The sequence below is a fragment of the Triturus cristatus genome, chromosome 6 (assembly GCF_964204655.1).
Source record: "Triturus cristatus chromosome 6, aTriCri1.1, whole genome shotgun sequence".
Lineage (NCBI taxonomy): Eukaryota > Metazoa > Chordata > Amphibia > Caudata > Salamandridae > Triturus > Triturus cristatus.
In genome coordinates this window covers 518,955,127-518,971,684 of record NC_140589.1, presented here as the reverse complement: position 1 = coordinate 518,971,684, position 16,558 = coordinate 518,955,127, and the positions used below count along the sequence as shown (strand labels likewise).

At 47.5% G+C, this 16,558-nt stretch overlaps 1 protein-coding gene across 3 annotated transcripts in view; it reads left to right on the top strand.

Annotated features, from left to right (window-relative positions):
* Positions 1-16,558, top strand: part of SLC17A5 (solute carrier family 17 member 5) — a 651,091-nt gene that overhangs the window by 231,878 nt on the left and 402,655 nt on the right. For all 3 annotated transcript variants that reach the window (XR_014962977.1, XM_085610951.1, XM_085610950.1), the window contains exon 6: positions 14,018-14,136. Coding sequence is in view for 2 of the 3 variants with exons in the window: in XM_085610951.1 (XP_085467077.1) it covers positions 14,018-14,136 (119 nt within the window). In the remaining variant the exon portion in view is untranslated. The remainder of the gene's footprint in view (positions 1-14,017; positions 14,137-16,558) is intronic.

Here is a 16,558-nt window from a genome sequence, read left to right as displayed (position 1 = left end):
GTCTTCGGGTGAGTCACTTGCCAACGGGCAAGCAACCGCGAAGACGCCTTTGCAGGAAAAGTTCCACAGGAGCCCACGGTCACTCGGGATGGGGTAGGCCGGTGATTTTCGGTACCAGACCTAAGACCTGCTAGGGACTTGGACTACAGATGGTCCAAAGCACAAGTTCGTAGAACGTTGTTTAGGGTTTGCACTCGAAATCAGTGCACGGTTCCCTGGTATTGCTGCTCCGCGTCACTCGTGGGGTCCAGATGCCACAGCTTCGCTGGGGACTCAAAATGGCCGTCGAGAGGTCAGGAAATCCACTTCAGGGGACGCAGGGACTTCGGACTCTGGCGGGAGCGGTGAAGTTTTCTACCGTTGATCAAAGTTACTGGTGCCTGCCAAGCAGGGGAGTCACTCCTTGACTCCAAGGGAGATTCTTCAGTCTTCCAGAGATAGTGGAACGTCGAAGGGCCAAGATTCTTCTTTGTAGAGCGTCGTCCAGGGTTAATCTAAATTGCATTGGCAATGCTTGGTATCTTATAGTGAAGATAGGGGAGGGACTAGCTCTATGACCACTCCCCTAGGAGGGTCAGGGCAGTGGGTGGTTACACTCACTTCCCTTTGTCCAGTTTCGCGCCAGAGCAGGGGCAGGCAGCCCCTGAACCGGTTTGAGCTGGCATATGCACAGAGGAGCCTACTGCTTCCCCAGTGCAGGACTTCAAAGGCACTCTAAGAGTGCACCCACCCAGCTCCAATACACTAAATCCTGTCTGGGAGGTGGTGACACCTCCCTGTGACAGGATACCCTTTGTTGGGCTTCCTCCACTGCGAGTTTCGGTCAGCAGCAGGAGGGCAGCCCAGTGGCATCCATTTTGTGATGCCAGGGCTCTAGAAGATTTCTACCGTTTAGTACAGTGGGTACATGTCGTCCCCTCTGGAAGGGTGGGATCATACTCCCACACCAGTTACTGGTGTGGGGGTATGATTCCAAGTTGTTTGACACCAAACACGACATGTTTTGATGCAGTCATTCCAAAGTTAGCATTTACCGCGAGGTTATAATGCACTTAAGAGTATATGGTTTAATCGCATCCACAAACAGCAGCAGAGAATAGACTCTGCCAGCTGCAGAGGGGTCCTGCTCATGCAGAAGCACCCCCTCACATAGTAAACCAAGCACCCTGCCCTCAGGATTGTTGGGGCCTGCAAGAGGGGTGACTGATAGGTTTATATGTGTATGTATGGTGAGATATAGGAACCTATACCTCAGTGAGGAGTGCTAACACTACCTCACACAGGCTGCAGTAGCAGGCCTGTGGTGTCAGATTGTGAATGCTTCCCAGGGGTGGCATAATACATGCTGCAGCCCCTGGTAGGCCTGTGAAGTACCAATGCCCTAGGTACCTAAGGTACCATATACTAGGGGCTCACAAGGTACCACAGTATCGAATCACTAGTGCATCTAATATGCACACCAAGTTGTTTAGAGAGATCAGTGAGACTGGGGCCCTGATTAGCAGGGACCCAGCCAGACTATAGTCAGAAACCAGTGTATACATCAGAAAAAAAGTGGGGGCAACATAAGTGCAGATTCTACTCTCCTACACTCCGCAGCCTACAGGCCACATACAGCTGGGCCTCCTCAACTTCGCTGCATTTTAATGGACACTGCGCTACTAATAGAACGCACTCCGTTCAGTTTCTGTCCTTATTGCCATTCCAAGTACCCTCACACCGAGCAACATTCCGTTTACAACTTATGCTGCTTCGCTGATCATCGAGAGGACACTTGGGAGGCCTGCAAATCATTCCTCTCCAAGAAGACACTTTGGAATTGATGTTAGTGTCGCCAGGAAACAGGCGGGCAACTAGAGCCAAATTTCGAGGGGGGGGGGGGTGAAAAAGATTTGGGGGGGGGGGGGCTAAGTCTTCCAGCCATAGGCAGAGTGGCTGTAAGAAGGGGCGAAAACACAACAAAAGCCTCATTGACGCGTAAATGGTCTCTTAAAGACCTGTGAAGTACTCGGGTCCGGCTGCAATTAGGCGGATGCCAGGACGCGAGGCTGTCTCAGCCGGGCTGACACACATGACGGGGGGGGCTGAAGCCCGGTGAGCCCAATGGGTGTTGCGCGCCTGCCAGGAAATGCTTAGCAGACAAGACAAGTCACCTGACATTTTCGATTAACAGGAGGAGGAAGAACAGGAAGCATCGGCAGCCCAAGAGGAATCCTTATCCATCCACGATTCAAATTCTGGTTCGGACATGGAACAAGAGTTGTCCAGGCTCGAGTCTGCCCAAAAACATCGGACCGTGAGTACAACTGCCCCCGATCCAAAGACCAAAAAATCGGCTCCGGATAAAAAACTGCTCATGGTCTCCCACTGCAAAAAAGCTATGGCGCACACAGACATACATACTTGGAAGTCCCTCCCTCGGGCTCGGCACCGAAATTTCAGCCTACACAGGGGCCTCCATCTCGTCAAAGTCTGATACTGCTGTACCTCACCAAACATCCACTTTGGTTGAGAAAGACAAGGGCCACGGCTCTGAAATGTAACACCTTCAGACCGAAAACTCCACCTGAACCAATCCTCGGTGTTATGCAGTAAAGGCTCGAGCCGAGCAAAAAACTTTGCAGATTCAATCTGGAACTAAAAGGATAGTTCTTCAGTCTGCAAAGCCACAATCCTGTAAAAGACAGCTGGCTTTCGAAGAGGGTGTAGACACTTCTGAACAGTCTCTCAAAAAGAAGAAGGAAATTTTTACTAGTCCTTTACTCATTTCCATATCAACCTCACCATATTCACCATCACCTCCAGCATCCACTCCACCACCTTATTCATCACAAGAATCTGAAGCAGACAACTGTCCCCTCACTCACCGATCATAAATGAGGATGACATCATACCAGAAGACACACATCTTTGTGATGCTTATGATATAGAGCCACAGGGGGATACCAACCCGGACCGTTATCCCACACGCTCATCACCACTAGAGGATGCTTCTGCCTATCAATACCTAATAGCCAGAGCTGCAGCATTTCATCAAGTGCCCTTACATAAAGACCCTATACAGGATGACTTCTTTTTCGAAACATTATCTACTGCTCAAAGGGGGTTCACAATACTTACCACTACTTAAGGGAATGCTATGTCATGGAGTCAACATTTTTAATGACCCTGTAAATGCACGAATAATAACACCACAAAGTGACAAAAATATAAAGCTGTACCATCTTAACATATATGCATTAGAGGACAATTAACCCCAGACTCTCTAGTAGTGGCTAATGCACGGAAAAGAGCAAATTCCCAAACAACTGGGGCGCAGCTCCCCCAGAAAAGGAGTCAAAATGTATTGACACCACTGGAAAAAGGATAGTTGCAGTCTGTTAATCTTTGGCGTATTGCCAACAGTCCAGCTCTTTTAGCTTGTTACAACAAGGCTCTTTGGGATGAAATGGAGGGGCTCCTCCAAAGTTTCACAGAAGAACACTGGAAAAGTGGTTAAGAAATTGTCAATGAGGGGAAGTTATTCACCAATAACTCCATAAAATGCGTACTAGACTCCACGGACAATGCAGCTAGAGGTATAAAGACCAGCCTTCTTTTACGTAGACATGCTTGGCTCTTTGTATCCGGATTTAAACCTGAAGTGCAGCAGGCAATTGTTAATCTTACCTTCGACAAAGAGCACCTCTTTGGCCCTCAGGGAGACACAGCCCTTGAGAAAATGAAAAGACACGGATGTTGCAAAATCAGTGGGGGCCTTACAAACCCCTAACTACTGTGGGTTTTTTCGTCGGCCCAATTTCAAACATGGTGCTAGGTCTGCCTCCACAGACACCACAGGGTACTCCTATAAAAATCAAGGACAATCGTCCACTGCTAAAACCTTTTACAGGGGCTCATACAGAGGAAATAACTTCAAAGGCCGCAGTCGTGGAAATAATACCCGGACTGCAAAAAAAACAATGACTTCCTCACCATTACTCCCAACCATTCGAAACCTGTCGGGGGACGTCTTCAGATTTTTTTTACCAGCATGGAAATCTATCACAAAAGACCAATGGGTGTTGGATATTATCCAACATGGTTGTTGTCTAGAGCTCCTCACAACTCTTCCAAATATTCCACCTCGCAAACACAAACTATCCCTACAAAATCAATCTCCCCTCAAACAGGGGATATCAGTTCTCTTGCTCAGAGAAGCTGTAGAACCAGTCCAAATACTAAATCAAGGAACAGAGGTATATTCATTATACTTCCTCATTCCCAAAAAAGACGGGTCACTTCGACCCATTCTCGATCTCAGATCACTCACTATATCCTATCAGAACACTTCCACATGGTCACTCTTCAGGAAGGGATACCACTATTAAAACAATTTGACTTAATGACTGCTTTAGACCTAAAGGACAGTCATTTCCATATACCCACCCATCCCTCACACCAAAAATACCTACGGTTTGTCTTCCAAGGAAAACACGATGAATTCAAAGTTCTTCCCTTTGGTATTCACAAAATGCCTAGTAGTAGTGGCAGCACACCTGTGCAAGCCAAGGATTCATGTGTTTCCTTATTTGGACAATTGGATTATGAAGCCTCACAGTTCCCATCTTTGCTAACAGCATACACAACAGACACTCACCCTGCTTTATCAAATAGGGTTTACCATCAATCTGCAAACATCGTACCTACAACCACCTCCAGTATAACCGTATTTAGGAGCCATAGTCAGCGCTCACTTGGGGTTAGCATACTCCAATGCAGACAGGATACAAAGCATTGTGACACTAATCCAACACCTTCAAACTCGGAGCCAAGTCATAGTCAAGCTACTCATGCGGCTTTTGGGCATGATGGCATCTTGCATCTCAATAGTCCCACATGCCCGATTATATATGAGACTGCTACAAAAATGTCTTTCACATCAATGGATACAGCCACTGAGTCAACTTCACGATCTAGTATTGGTAGACAGCCGCACACATACCTCTCTGCAGTGATGGAATACACAAAACCTGTCCAACGGGCGGCCCTTTCTAGACTTAGTTTCCCAAGTCAATCTCCAGCAGATGCTTCCCACATGGGTTGGGGAGCTCACTTTCAAAATCTTACAATTCACAGTGTACGGGACTCCAAACACATGGGTTTCCATATCAGTTACCAAGAGCTTCTAGCTTTAAACCTTGCATTAAAAGCTCTCCTACTTCACCTACTACACAAAGTTGTCCTAGTCCGACAGACAATATGACAACAATCTATTATGTACTAAAACATGGGGGGACTAACTCTCTACAAATATCATGCTCAGCTCAGAATATATGGCACTTAGCAATACATCACAACATTCGTCTCCTGGCAGAACACACACCAGGGGTAAGCAGTCAAGTTGCAGACATCCTCAGCCGTATGCAGCAACAAGCCCACAATTGGGAACTTCACCCCAAAGTTCTCCCATCAAACTTTAGGTCTAGCCTACCCTTCAATATGCTTGCACCTTGCTGCCATTGCCGCATACATGTATAATAGACATTTATCTTTGTTTAAATTACCGGTTATTATGGTATTTATGGAAGGACTGAAAATAATCATTCCCCCTAGACTTTCACCTGCACCAGCATGGAATTTAAATATTTTACTAACAAGGCTCATGGGGCCTCCATTTGAGACACTACATTCTTGCCAAATCCAATATTTGTCTTGGAAAGTTGCTTTTTAATCGCTGTCACTTCACTTAGAGGTGTCAGTGAGCTCCAGGCACTAACCTTGGAAGAACCATTATTCCAAATTGATAGAGACAAAGTAGTGCTCAGAACCCCAAGGATCCTTTCTAAAAGTAGTTTCACCTTTTCACAATAATCAGTCAATAGAGTTACCTGTTTTCTTCCCACAACCTGACTCTGTGGCAGAAAGAACACTACATACTTTGGATGTTAAAAGAGCTGTAATGTAATGTTCGAGGCATGTGGGCTGCTGAATTCATATCTGTGCATAGATCGCCGCCTAGTGTTGGGTCCGGATGTTTGCACGTTGTTGTCCTGGAAGAGTCTTCGAAGTATCCTTGGATAGGTGACTCCTCCCCTGGACTACAGTGCGCATGGGCATCCTCTCCATCCTCAGATTGTTTTTTTCCGCCATTGGGTTCGGATGTGCTATCTTAGCTCAAGTTAGGAAAAAATTTTGTCGAGGCCTTTAGTTCGCGTCGGTACTGTTTATCGATCGGTTTTCGATACTCTCTGTTAGTTTACTAACTTCCAGCACCGACTTTGTTCGCATTTACCTGTCCATCAACTACTTCGACGATGGAATCGAGGACGCCATTCAAAAGGTGTCCGGTATGTAATGCGAAGTACCCACACATCGACGTCCATCCGGTGTGCAACAAATGCCTTTCGCCGGACCACGACGAGTCGACATGTATGGCCTGTGCCCGGTTCCGTTCAAAGAAGACTCTGCGGAATCGTCGAGCGGCGAGGCTCGAAGCGCAGCACGCGGCACCGGCCCCAGCTGACATCTTCGACGACGCGGACGACGTCGAAGAAGTAGAAGTCTTACCCTCCAGTCCCGTTTCCGACCAAGAACCCGGATCGGACGAGGCCGACGAGTCACTCTTCCACAGAGGTGAAGACGACACCGAGGTAGGAGACGACGAGGAGGCCTTAGGGGCCGAAGAGAGTAGCTCCGATGATGAACAAGGCCTACCTGTTCAAACCGAGAATTCACCAGTGCCACAGACTATGGCTCCGGTCGAGGGATCGCCTTCGGGCCTTACCCGAGACCTATCACGCAGTCCTTCGGCCCCGCCCTCGGGCCCGGCCTCGGACGTTCAGCGGCAGCCATTACCGCTTAAGCCAGCTGGTTTCCCTTCCACGAAACCGAAACCGAAAGCTGCTCAGGTTCCTACGAAACCGAAACTGAAAGTGGCGCTAGTCGGATCGAGGCCTTCAACACCTTCGACGCCGGCGCACCGTGTCGGCACCGACCGCACCAAGGGGGACTTCGGTGCCGAACTCGAGACGGGCGACATGGGAGTCGACAAACGGAAGAAGGCCATCGGCGCCGAAAAACCTGCTCGGTTACCGGCGTCGACGCCACCGACACCGAGGGCCGTCCCGCCTGCTACGCCTCGCAGCACCCCCTCGACGACACCGAAACCTCACGTGTCGAAGACGTCGACGGTGATCTCCGCACCTCGGCTCGATGCACCACGGGCGCAGAAGATATCTGCAGCCGCCTCGACGACCCTGGCGGGGGCCACGACCTCTAAGGCGCCCCGAGTACGGCCTGGCGCAATGCCAGGCTGCAAAACCAAGGCTGCCCTCCAGGACCAGTCGGGTTCGATCGATCCAGCGGTTTCGTCGGTGCCGACCAGCATTACCTTCGGCTTGCCTCCATCCACAATCCCGAAGGCGTTTCAACTCAGGACACAGGCCACCAAAACTGCGGTTACGCCTGTCGAGCCGTCACCGTCACGCGTCATCGACGCCGACACTGGCAGGATGATTCTCCACGACCGAAGGATAACTTCGGAACCGCCATTGGAACCTTTCAGGATCCCGCTAAAGAGGAAGCTGCCTGTGGACACAGAACCTCTCCTGTATGAACCCTTTCATTCACCCTACCAGGATCCACACCGGGCCTCCCCCACACGCTCCGACACGGATGCATTGGAGGACTACATGGGTGAACAAGTCCCCTACCATGTGGACATGGACCCTGATGACCAGCAGGACCCTGACCAAACTTGGGGCGACCCTGCAGACCCCAGTGCACCTCTTGATGCACAGGACCCACAACTATATGGGGCAAAAACGTCACCCACAGAGGATACTGCGGCGTTCAACGCTCTGATTGAACGGGCGGCGAACAACCATGATGTACAGCTTCACTCTGATATCATCGAAGATGACTTTCTAATGGACACCTTTGCATCCTCAGAAAGACATGTAAAGACTCTGCCAATGTTGAAGGGGGTCCTTAAGCCAGCCACTGACATTTTCAGGGAACCCACCAGGGCACGAGTGATAAACCCCAGGATCGATAAGAAATACAGATCAGCACCTGGGGATCCTACTTACATCAGAGGACAATTACCACTCGACTCCATCGTTGTGGCGAATGCCCGCAAGAGGGCACACTCGCAGACAACGGGTGACGCTCCTCCCCCGGACAAGGAGTCCAAGGTGCTGGAGACCTCCGGCAAGCGAGTTGCCGCACAAGCTGCAAGCATATGGCGCATAGCTAACACTCAAGCGCTCCTCGCTCGCTACGATAGGGCGCACTATGACACAATGGAGCAACTCCTTCAACACCTCCCTGACCCCTACAAAGAAGGTGCAGAAATCCTTATCAGAGAGGGACAGCTACTCACAAATGCTGCCATCAAATGTGCACTAGACGCTGCTGACACGGCTGCCAGGGCCATCAACACTAGCGTCATCCTACGACGTCACGCCTGGCTACGTATCTCAGGATTCAAGCCTGAGGTACAAAACAATATCCTTAATCAGCCTGTCAACCCCGACTTTTTGTTCGGGCCTGAGGTTGACGCCACCCTCGAGAAGATAAAAAAGGACACGGACACTGCAAAGTCCATGGGCGCCCTACAAACTCAGTCCTTTCGGAGCGGCTCCTTTCGTCGCCCCGGAAACAAGGGAGCAGGCAGAGGACAGGGGTCACAACAAACATATAACAAGGGTAATACGCAGACCACCTACGATAAGAACACCCGAGGTGGCTATCGTGGCTCCAGTACCAAGGGCAGAGGACGTGGCTACGGCAACACCAGGTCCTCCCCCAAGAACAAGCAGTGACGCCCTCTCCCTTCCTCCCGACCACATAACACCTGTCGGGGGAAGGCTACAACGGTTCCTGTCCACGTGGAACTCCATCACCACGGACAGGTGGGTCAAAGATATTATAAAATACGGTTACTGTCTGGAGTTAACTTCCACTCCACCCACAATACCACCAAGAAACCGTCCTATGTCTTCAGAGCACTTGACGCTCTTACAGCAAGAGGTAGAAAGTATGCTTCTAAAAGGCGCTATCGAGGTCGTACCCGTCCACGAGCGGGGCACGGGGGTTTACTCCCTCTACTTCTTAATTCCAAAAAAGGACGGGTCGCTCAGGCCTATATTAGACCTGAGACCCCTGAACCAGTACATTCTTTCGGAGCACTTTCACATGCTCACTCTACAGCAAGTCCTTCCGCTTCTCCAGCAGGGAGACTTCCTAGCATCACTGGACCTCAAGGATGCGTATTTTCACATACCCATCCACCCCTCACACAAAAAAATACCTCAGGTTCACTGTTCAGGGGCAGCACTATCAGTTCAAAGTCCTTCCCTTCGGCGTGACAACAGCGCCCAGGGTTTTCACAAAGTGCCTAGCTACGGTGGCGGCACATTTACGGAGACAGCACATACACGTCTACCCCTACCTAGACGACTGGCTCGTTCAAGCGAGATCGGCCCAGCAATGTGCAAGCCACGTGTCCCGTACCATTCACCTTCTTCACAGTCTGGGATTCTCACTAAATTACCCAAAGTCTCATCTCCAGCCCGCACACGTACAACAGTACCTAGGTGCGACTATAGACACTCTGGCGGCCACAGCTCAGCCAAATTTAGTGAGGATCAACGGCATACAAGCGCTGATCTCCAAGTTCAGACCCAACCACTCGCTTCCAGCGCGAGTGTTTATGCAGTTGATAGGCATGATGGCCTCCTGCATCTTCATAGTCCCGCACGCGAGATTACATATGCGCCCACTTCAGGAGTGCCTAGCACGTCAGTGGAATCAGGCTCAAGGACAGTTGAAAGACCTAGTGTTGGTGAGCGGTCGGGCATACAACTCTCTGCATTGGTGGAATCCACAAAACCTTTGCAAGGGCCGACCGTTCCAAGAGCCTGTTCCACAAATAGTACTGACAGCGGACGCGTCTCTCCAGGGATGGGGAGCTCATGTACTCCACTACACAGTGCAGGGACTATGGACGACACAACAGAAGAAGATGCACATCAACCTTCTGGAACTGATGGCAATCTTCCTGGCCATGAAGGCTTTCAAAGTACATCTGTGCAACAAGGTCGTGTTGATCCGGACGGACAACATGACCGCAATGTACTACATACAGAAGCAGGGAGGGACACACTCTCCACAGTTGTCTCATCTGGCTCAGAGCATGTGGAAGTGGGCCATTCAGAGGAACATGTTCCTCATGGCGGAACACCTCCCCGGCAAGGACAACCAGATGGCGGATCTGCTCAGCAGACACAGCCACCAGATGCACGAGTGGGAGTTACACCCATCGGTACTCCAACCGTACTTCCAGCAGTGGGGTCACCCAGAAATAGACCTATTCGCGACAAGCGAAAACGCAAAATGCCAAAGCTTCGCCGCCAGATTCCCACACCCGCAGTCGCAGGGCAATGCGATATGGATGAACTGGTCCGGCAAATTTGCGTACGCTTTTCCTCCAGCACCGTTGATACCGCTGGTGGCTCGCAAACTCCGACAACACTCCCTGACACTCGTCCTAGTTGCTCCCACGTGGGCACGCCAGCCGTGGTACACCACCTTCCTCGAACTTTCCGTGGTACCGCATCAAAGGCTGCGGATCAAACCCGCGCATTTGACGCAGAACCATGGAGAGGTTCAGCACCCAGATCCGCAACAGCTGAACCTGGCGATCTGGCTCCTGAAGTCCTAGAGTTTGGCTATCTCAATCTGCCACCTGACTGTATGGACATCATCAAGGAGGCCAGGAGACCCACTACAAGAGCTTGCTATGCAGCCAAATGGAAACGGTTCGTCATTTATTGCGGTAATAATGACATTAACCCGCTGGACGCATCCATCCACAACATCATATGTTACCTCTTACACCTATACCGATGCAATCTGGCGTACACCTCTATACGGGTCCATTTGACCGCAATATCAGCCTATCTGCAAACCAGGCAGCACCTCTCTCTCTTCAGAGTGCCTGCCATCAAAGCATTCTTGGAAGGACTCAAACGAGTCATTCCACCTAGTCACCCACCGGCTCCAATGTGGAACCTCAACTTGGTCCTCACACGCCTGATGGGTCCACCCTTTGAACCTCTACACTCATGCGAGATTCAATTCCTTACCTGGAAAGTAGCCTTCCTGGTAGCGATCACTTCCCTAAGAAGAGTTAGTGAACTCCAGGCACTAACCGTTCAAGAGCCATTTATTCAGGTTCACGCCAACAGGGTCGTACTACGTACCAACCCCAAATTCATGCCCAAGGTAATATCGCAGTTCCACATGAACCAGACTATTGAACTGCCCGTTTTCTTCCAAAACCCACAAACTGTTGCAGAGAGGGCATTACATACACTAGATGTACGGAGGGCCCTCATGTACTACATCGACAGGACTAAACCCTTCAGGAAGACAAAACAACTGTTCGTTGCCTTTGCCCCACACCACAAAGGTAACGCCATCTCCAAAGCAGGGATAGCCAGATGGATAGTTAAGTGTATTCAAATCTGTTATCAAAAGGCAAAACGCACATTAACTATTCCACCACGAGCCCACTCAACACGCAAGTTGGGGGCTTCCATGGCCTTCCTAGGAAACATTCCCCTGCATGATATATGCAGAGCAGCCACATGGTCCACTACACACACATTTACAAAACACTATTGCGTAGATGTGCAGTCAAAACAGCAGGCAGCTGTAGGACAGGCTGTTCTCAAAACACTTTTTCAGACCGCTGCAGCTGGCACGGGTAGCCGCCGCCAATAGAGGGCACTGCTATGTATTCTATGCACAGATATGAATTCAGCAGCCCACATGCCTCGAACTGAATATGCTACTTACCAGTATGCATCTGTTCTTGGCATGTAGGGCTGCTGACATTCATATCGCCCTCCCTCCTCCCCGGCGCCTGTCGCAGCTGCAGCTCTCAGAATTATTGCAAGCATGGTCATCACTTTCTGTATCTACTCCATCACTGCCACAATGGCGAAAAACAATCTGAGGATGGAGAGGATGCCCATGCGCACTGTAGTCCAGGGGAGGAGTCACCTATCCAAGGATACTTCGAAGACTCTTCCAGGACAACAACGTGCAAACATCCGGACCCAACACTAGGCGGCGATCTATGCACAGATATGAATGTCAGCAGCCCTACATGCCAAGAACAGATGCATACTGGTAAGTAGCATATTCAATATAGACAGTACAAAAACTGAAAGTCTCAGCAATAATTCATTGCTTTTTTTACCTCCTCACATTGGAAATGTTATTTCTAAAAGTTGGATTTCAAGATGGATAGTAAAATGCACCCACATTTGCTATGCTAAAGCTAAAAGACTTTTTCCTGTCCCCATGAAGCTCACTCAACTCGTAAAATAGGGGCTTCTGTGGCATTTTTAGTTAACATTCCCATTGCAAAAATCTGCAAAGCAGCAACATGGTCCACACCACACACCTTTACAAAAAATTACTGTGTGGATGTACTAGCACGTCAACAATCCAATGTTAGCCAAGCAGTACTACGGACTCTCTTTTAAACAGCTGCGACCCCCACTGCTAGCCACCGCTTAGAGAGAGGAACTGCTTTACAATCTATGCAAAGTATGTGTATTTACAGCACACATGCCTTGAACAGATTATTGCCAGATGCATGACCCTTTTTTGCATGCGCGAACGGGTTTGCGACCCGTTTGCTCATGCAAAAACACAAATGGGCCATGTACTAACCCTATTTAGCGACTCACAAATGATTTGCGACTGGCTCAATAGGATTAGCAACTCAGTATTGGAAGGGGCGTTCCAAGGGCGTCTCTTCCTAATAGTGAGTCTGAGCCCTATGTAAGACCTTCTCAGAAGGGAGGTAAAGCACTCGCAAATGGGAAGGGGTCTCAAGGGGACCCCTTCCCCTTTGTGAATGCAAGGAAAAATATTTTTTAGGGGCAGGCAGTGGTCCCAGGGACCACTACCTGCCCTTCAAAAATAAAACAAAATAGTTATACATATTTCTTTTTTTAAATGCATCCCATTTTCCTTTAAGGAAAACGGGCTGCATTAAAGAAAAACTGCTTTATTTAAAAGCAGTCCCAGATATGGAGGTCTGCTGAGCCTAGCAGGCCACCATACCTGGGGGAGCCAGCCATTCCTAATGGGGTTGCAAATTGCGAGTGCCTCGTTAATATGCATGAGACATGCAATTTGTGACCACATTAGGAATCGCTAACATTGTTTCTAACACTGTTGTACATTGATGTTTGCGACTCGCAAATTGCAATTTAATGCAATTTGCGAGTCGTACATCTGGCCCTATGTTACTTACCCTGTAAGCATCTGTTCTTTGCATGTAGTGCTGTAGATTAAGATGCATCTTCCCTCCTCCCCGGAAGCCTGTGTAGGTCACAGTTTAATTACTTTTAATTCACATTATTCGCATGGGCATCGCATTTCTAATACTTACTCCAACTCCATTCTCACTCACCTGTGGCAAAACAATCTAACAATGGAGTCAATGCCCATGTGCTGTATCACCAACAGGAGGTCACACAACCTTGTGACTAGAAGAAACGTCTTCCAACAAAAACATCTGGTAATCATCCGAGCCCAACGCTAGATGGCGGACTTATGCACAGCATGTGAATCAACATCACTACTTGCACAGAACAGATGCTTACAGGGTAAGTAATATAATCCTTGCATTGAACTGTGAATTTGTTTTGTTTTTAAAGATGTCTTTATTTCGGTCCAATGCCACATTCTACAATGCCAGTGTGCAAAATTCTAACAATAAGCGGAGTGTAAGAATTTACATAGCAACATCACTCACTTTTGAATTCTTTATTTCTCGTATTATATTTTGAGATTCCGAAAGTCATTGGATTTGATTCCAAGATTATGATAACGTTTACTATTCTTTGCCCCACTTTGACTTAGCATTATTATACAGTTCTTTTTGAAATAACGCTTTGTTTGTTAATTTTGCTACAGTAGTATAATTGCTGGTGTGTTTTCCTTTTAGGAGCGTTTGGAATATTATGGTTCATTTTGTGGGTACTCTTTGTGAGCGATACACCTGAAACTCACCGCACAATTTCATCCTCAGAAAGGGACTATATTCTTTCTTCACTTAAAACTCAAGTATGTACATTTTTTAAAACAAATGTTTTTCCTGCTACATTAACACTATTGAAAACGAGCACAGGCATTTTATAGGCAGGTTATAGGCAGCCTGGATTTCTATATGGTTTGGCACCTCCGAAGTAACATGACTAGCCCTGATTCCCAAAATATAATATTGAGAAGAGTTAAAATACTGAGTGTGAAAATTGTGTGGGAAAAGCTAAATTACCTCAATGATTTTAATTTGTAAGAAAAATCCCTAACTTCCAAACTGGGAATTATTAAGGGGAGTAAGAATGCTAATCGACATTCCCTCACCTTGTTGACCGGAGTTTTGTACAATGTTACACTTCTTTAACTAGTTTGGTAGGCATGCCCCACAGGAAAGTCACTGGAGTAGAAAGATACACAGCGTACTCACCCAGGAGGACTAATAACCGACCTTGTCACATCTTTTCAGCACTCCTAAGCAGTGAAATAAAGTAAATCAGCGAAATAGCAAGGAAACGAGTGATGTTGTGAGCATTAGTTTATTAACAGCTCTTCCCTAACCTGCTAATAGAAATGGTTGTGTGTGCAATTATTCAACAGCAATGCCTCATCCTACAGCTTGCTATTGTGACGGTTCACTGCAATCCAGGAGATATGGTGTTCCTGGTCACATGTTCACCTAGGGGGAATATAGCCTGTGCAACCATTTAGTTTGCATATTTTTTATGTGGTGTTTCAAGGGATGCCTAATTGCCTAGAGCAGTTCCAAGGTCAGATTGCCCCACCTGCCAACAATGGATAAGTGAATATCTAGCATGCAGAACAAAGATAGGAACCTTATGGTGATGATGATATCATTTCTAGAAGAGGTTAAAAGTGCTCAAATCAATGTCAAGTATTCTCCCTCACTTAAAAGAAATGTATGTCTTGGAAAAAGGCGACATCCATGGTTACTCAGTTCCGGAGTTCAAATTTAAATTCCCGATTGTTCCTAAAATATAAGCAGTCTACAGTCTGTATGGAGCAATGCACCACAACTGTCACTGACAACGAAATTTGCCTGCACTGTGAAAGTGACAGCCCTGTAGTGATCCAAAACATAAGCACCATCATTACTAGACCCCAAGACAAGTAAGGTACCAGCCAAGAGACTCTTAGACTTTCACGAAATAGCTTTTCTCTAGAAGCTCCTATCCTGCCAAGACTAATAAAAGAACAGGTAAAAAACAAACATTGGTAAATGCATTCGGTTTTGCCTATGTAAATGTAAAATGTAAATGTATGTGTCTTGTAATGTGATTTATATACATTTTTTATTTGTTGTAAGATTTAGCTTGGTGAGCAGTTGTGCAATATAAGTTGCTGAAACTCTATAAAAGTGTTATGACTTGTTTATTGAGAAAGCCAATATATTGTGCATTAACTGGTGGTAATATATTGCTGGGAGATTAGGTAAACAGCAGAGGGCAAAGGAAATAAAGCATGTAGTGGCCAAGCACATTTGATATGCGTGCTATACTCGATTAAGCTCATTAACTTAACTGGCAAAGAGCTGTGAAATGCTCTCCCCCGCATAAAGAAGAAAACTGGAAATAAGAGTAAAGAATATAAAATATACTTTGTTTTATACAATGAAGTGGGTCACCTGTAAGTGTGCAAGTTCGTGTTGTGGGTGGCTGTTTATAACGCAGCAGGTTTGAATGATCTGGAGCAGAGGATACAAGGCAGCCGAATATCTCACAGTGCCTGTCATTAGGGTAGGGCACAAAGGTGTTCAGAGACATGTTGAGGCCTGGAAAGCATTAAGGTTCATTTCCAGCACCCCTTAATGACCAGCCTTTTTTCTTGGCAGTCAATCGAGTTGCCTGACACACAGATGTTGGAAACACGGGCTCTAATTTTGTCACACAAAACATTTGCCACCACAGAACCACATCAAAGAATCACATGATCGTGACAGATTGAGAAGTATAAATAAGTTAATGTTTTTATCATTTACTACATGGCTGTATCCTCTGCCCATTTCACATGTGTATAAAGATAAAGAATGTTTCTTCTCTTTTGTCCCTGTTAAATGTTAGAAAAAATGTACCTCAGCGCGCTGCTCGTTATGAGCAATATGAAACAATTATAAACCAGAGGCTAGAGGCTTTTCTTTTGTTTGCTGTTTTAAACGGCACAAAGTCGACCCGAAGCTCATCTGACAGGCTCCTCTAATGACAGCGGCGGTCGGTGCAGGTGCGGGCGGGTGTGATCTTGACAGACAACAGAATAGGATTTCTTCATATATTTCATTTTCCCTATTCCTTCGTCTGTCAACTTCTCCCCTCCGCGTCACCGTGCTTACCAGAACCGACCGCCATTAACATAACATAACATGTATTTCTAAAGCGCACATTTAACCCTTTGGGGTCTCTTGGCGCTGAATAACTGAATGGTACTCATTTTA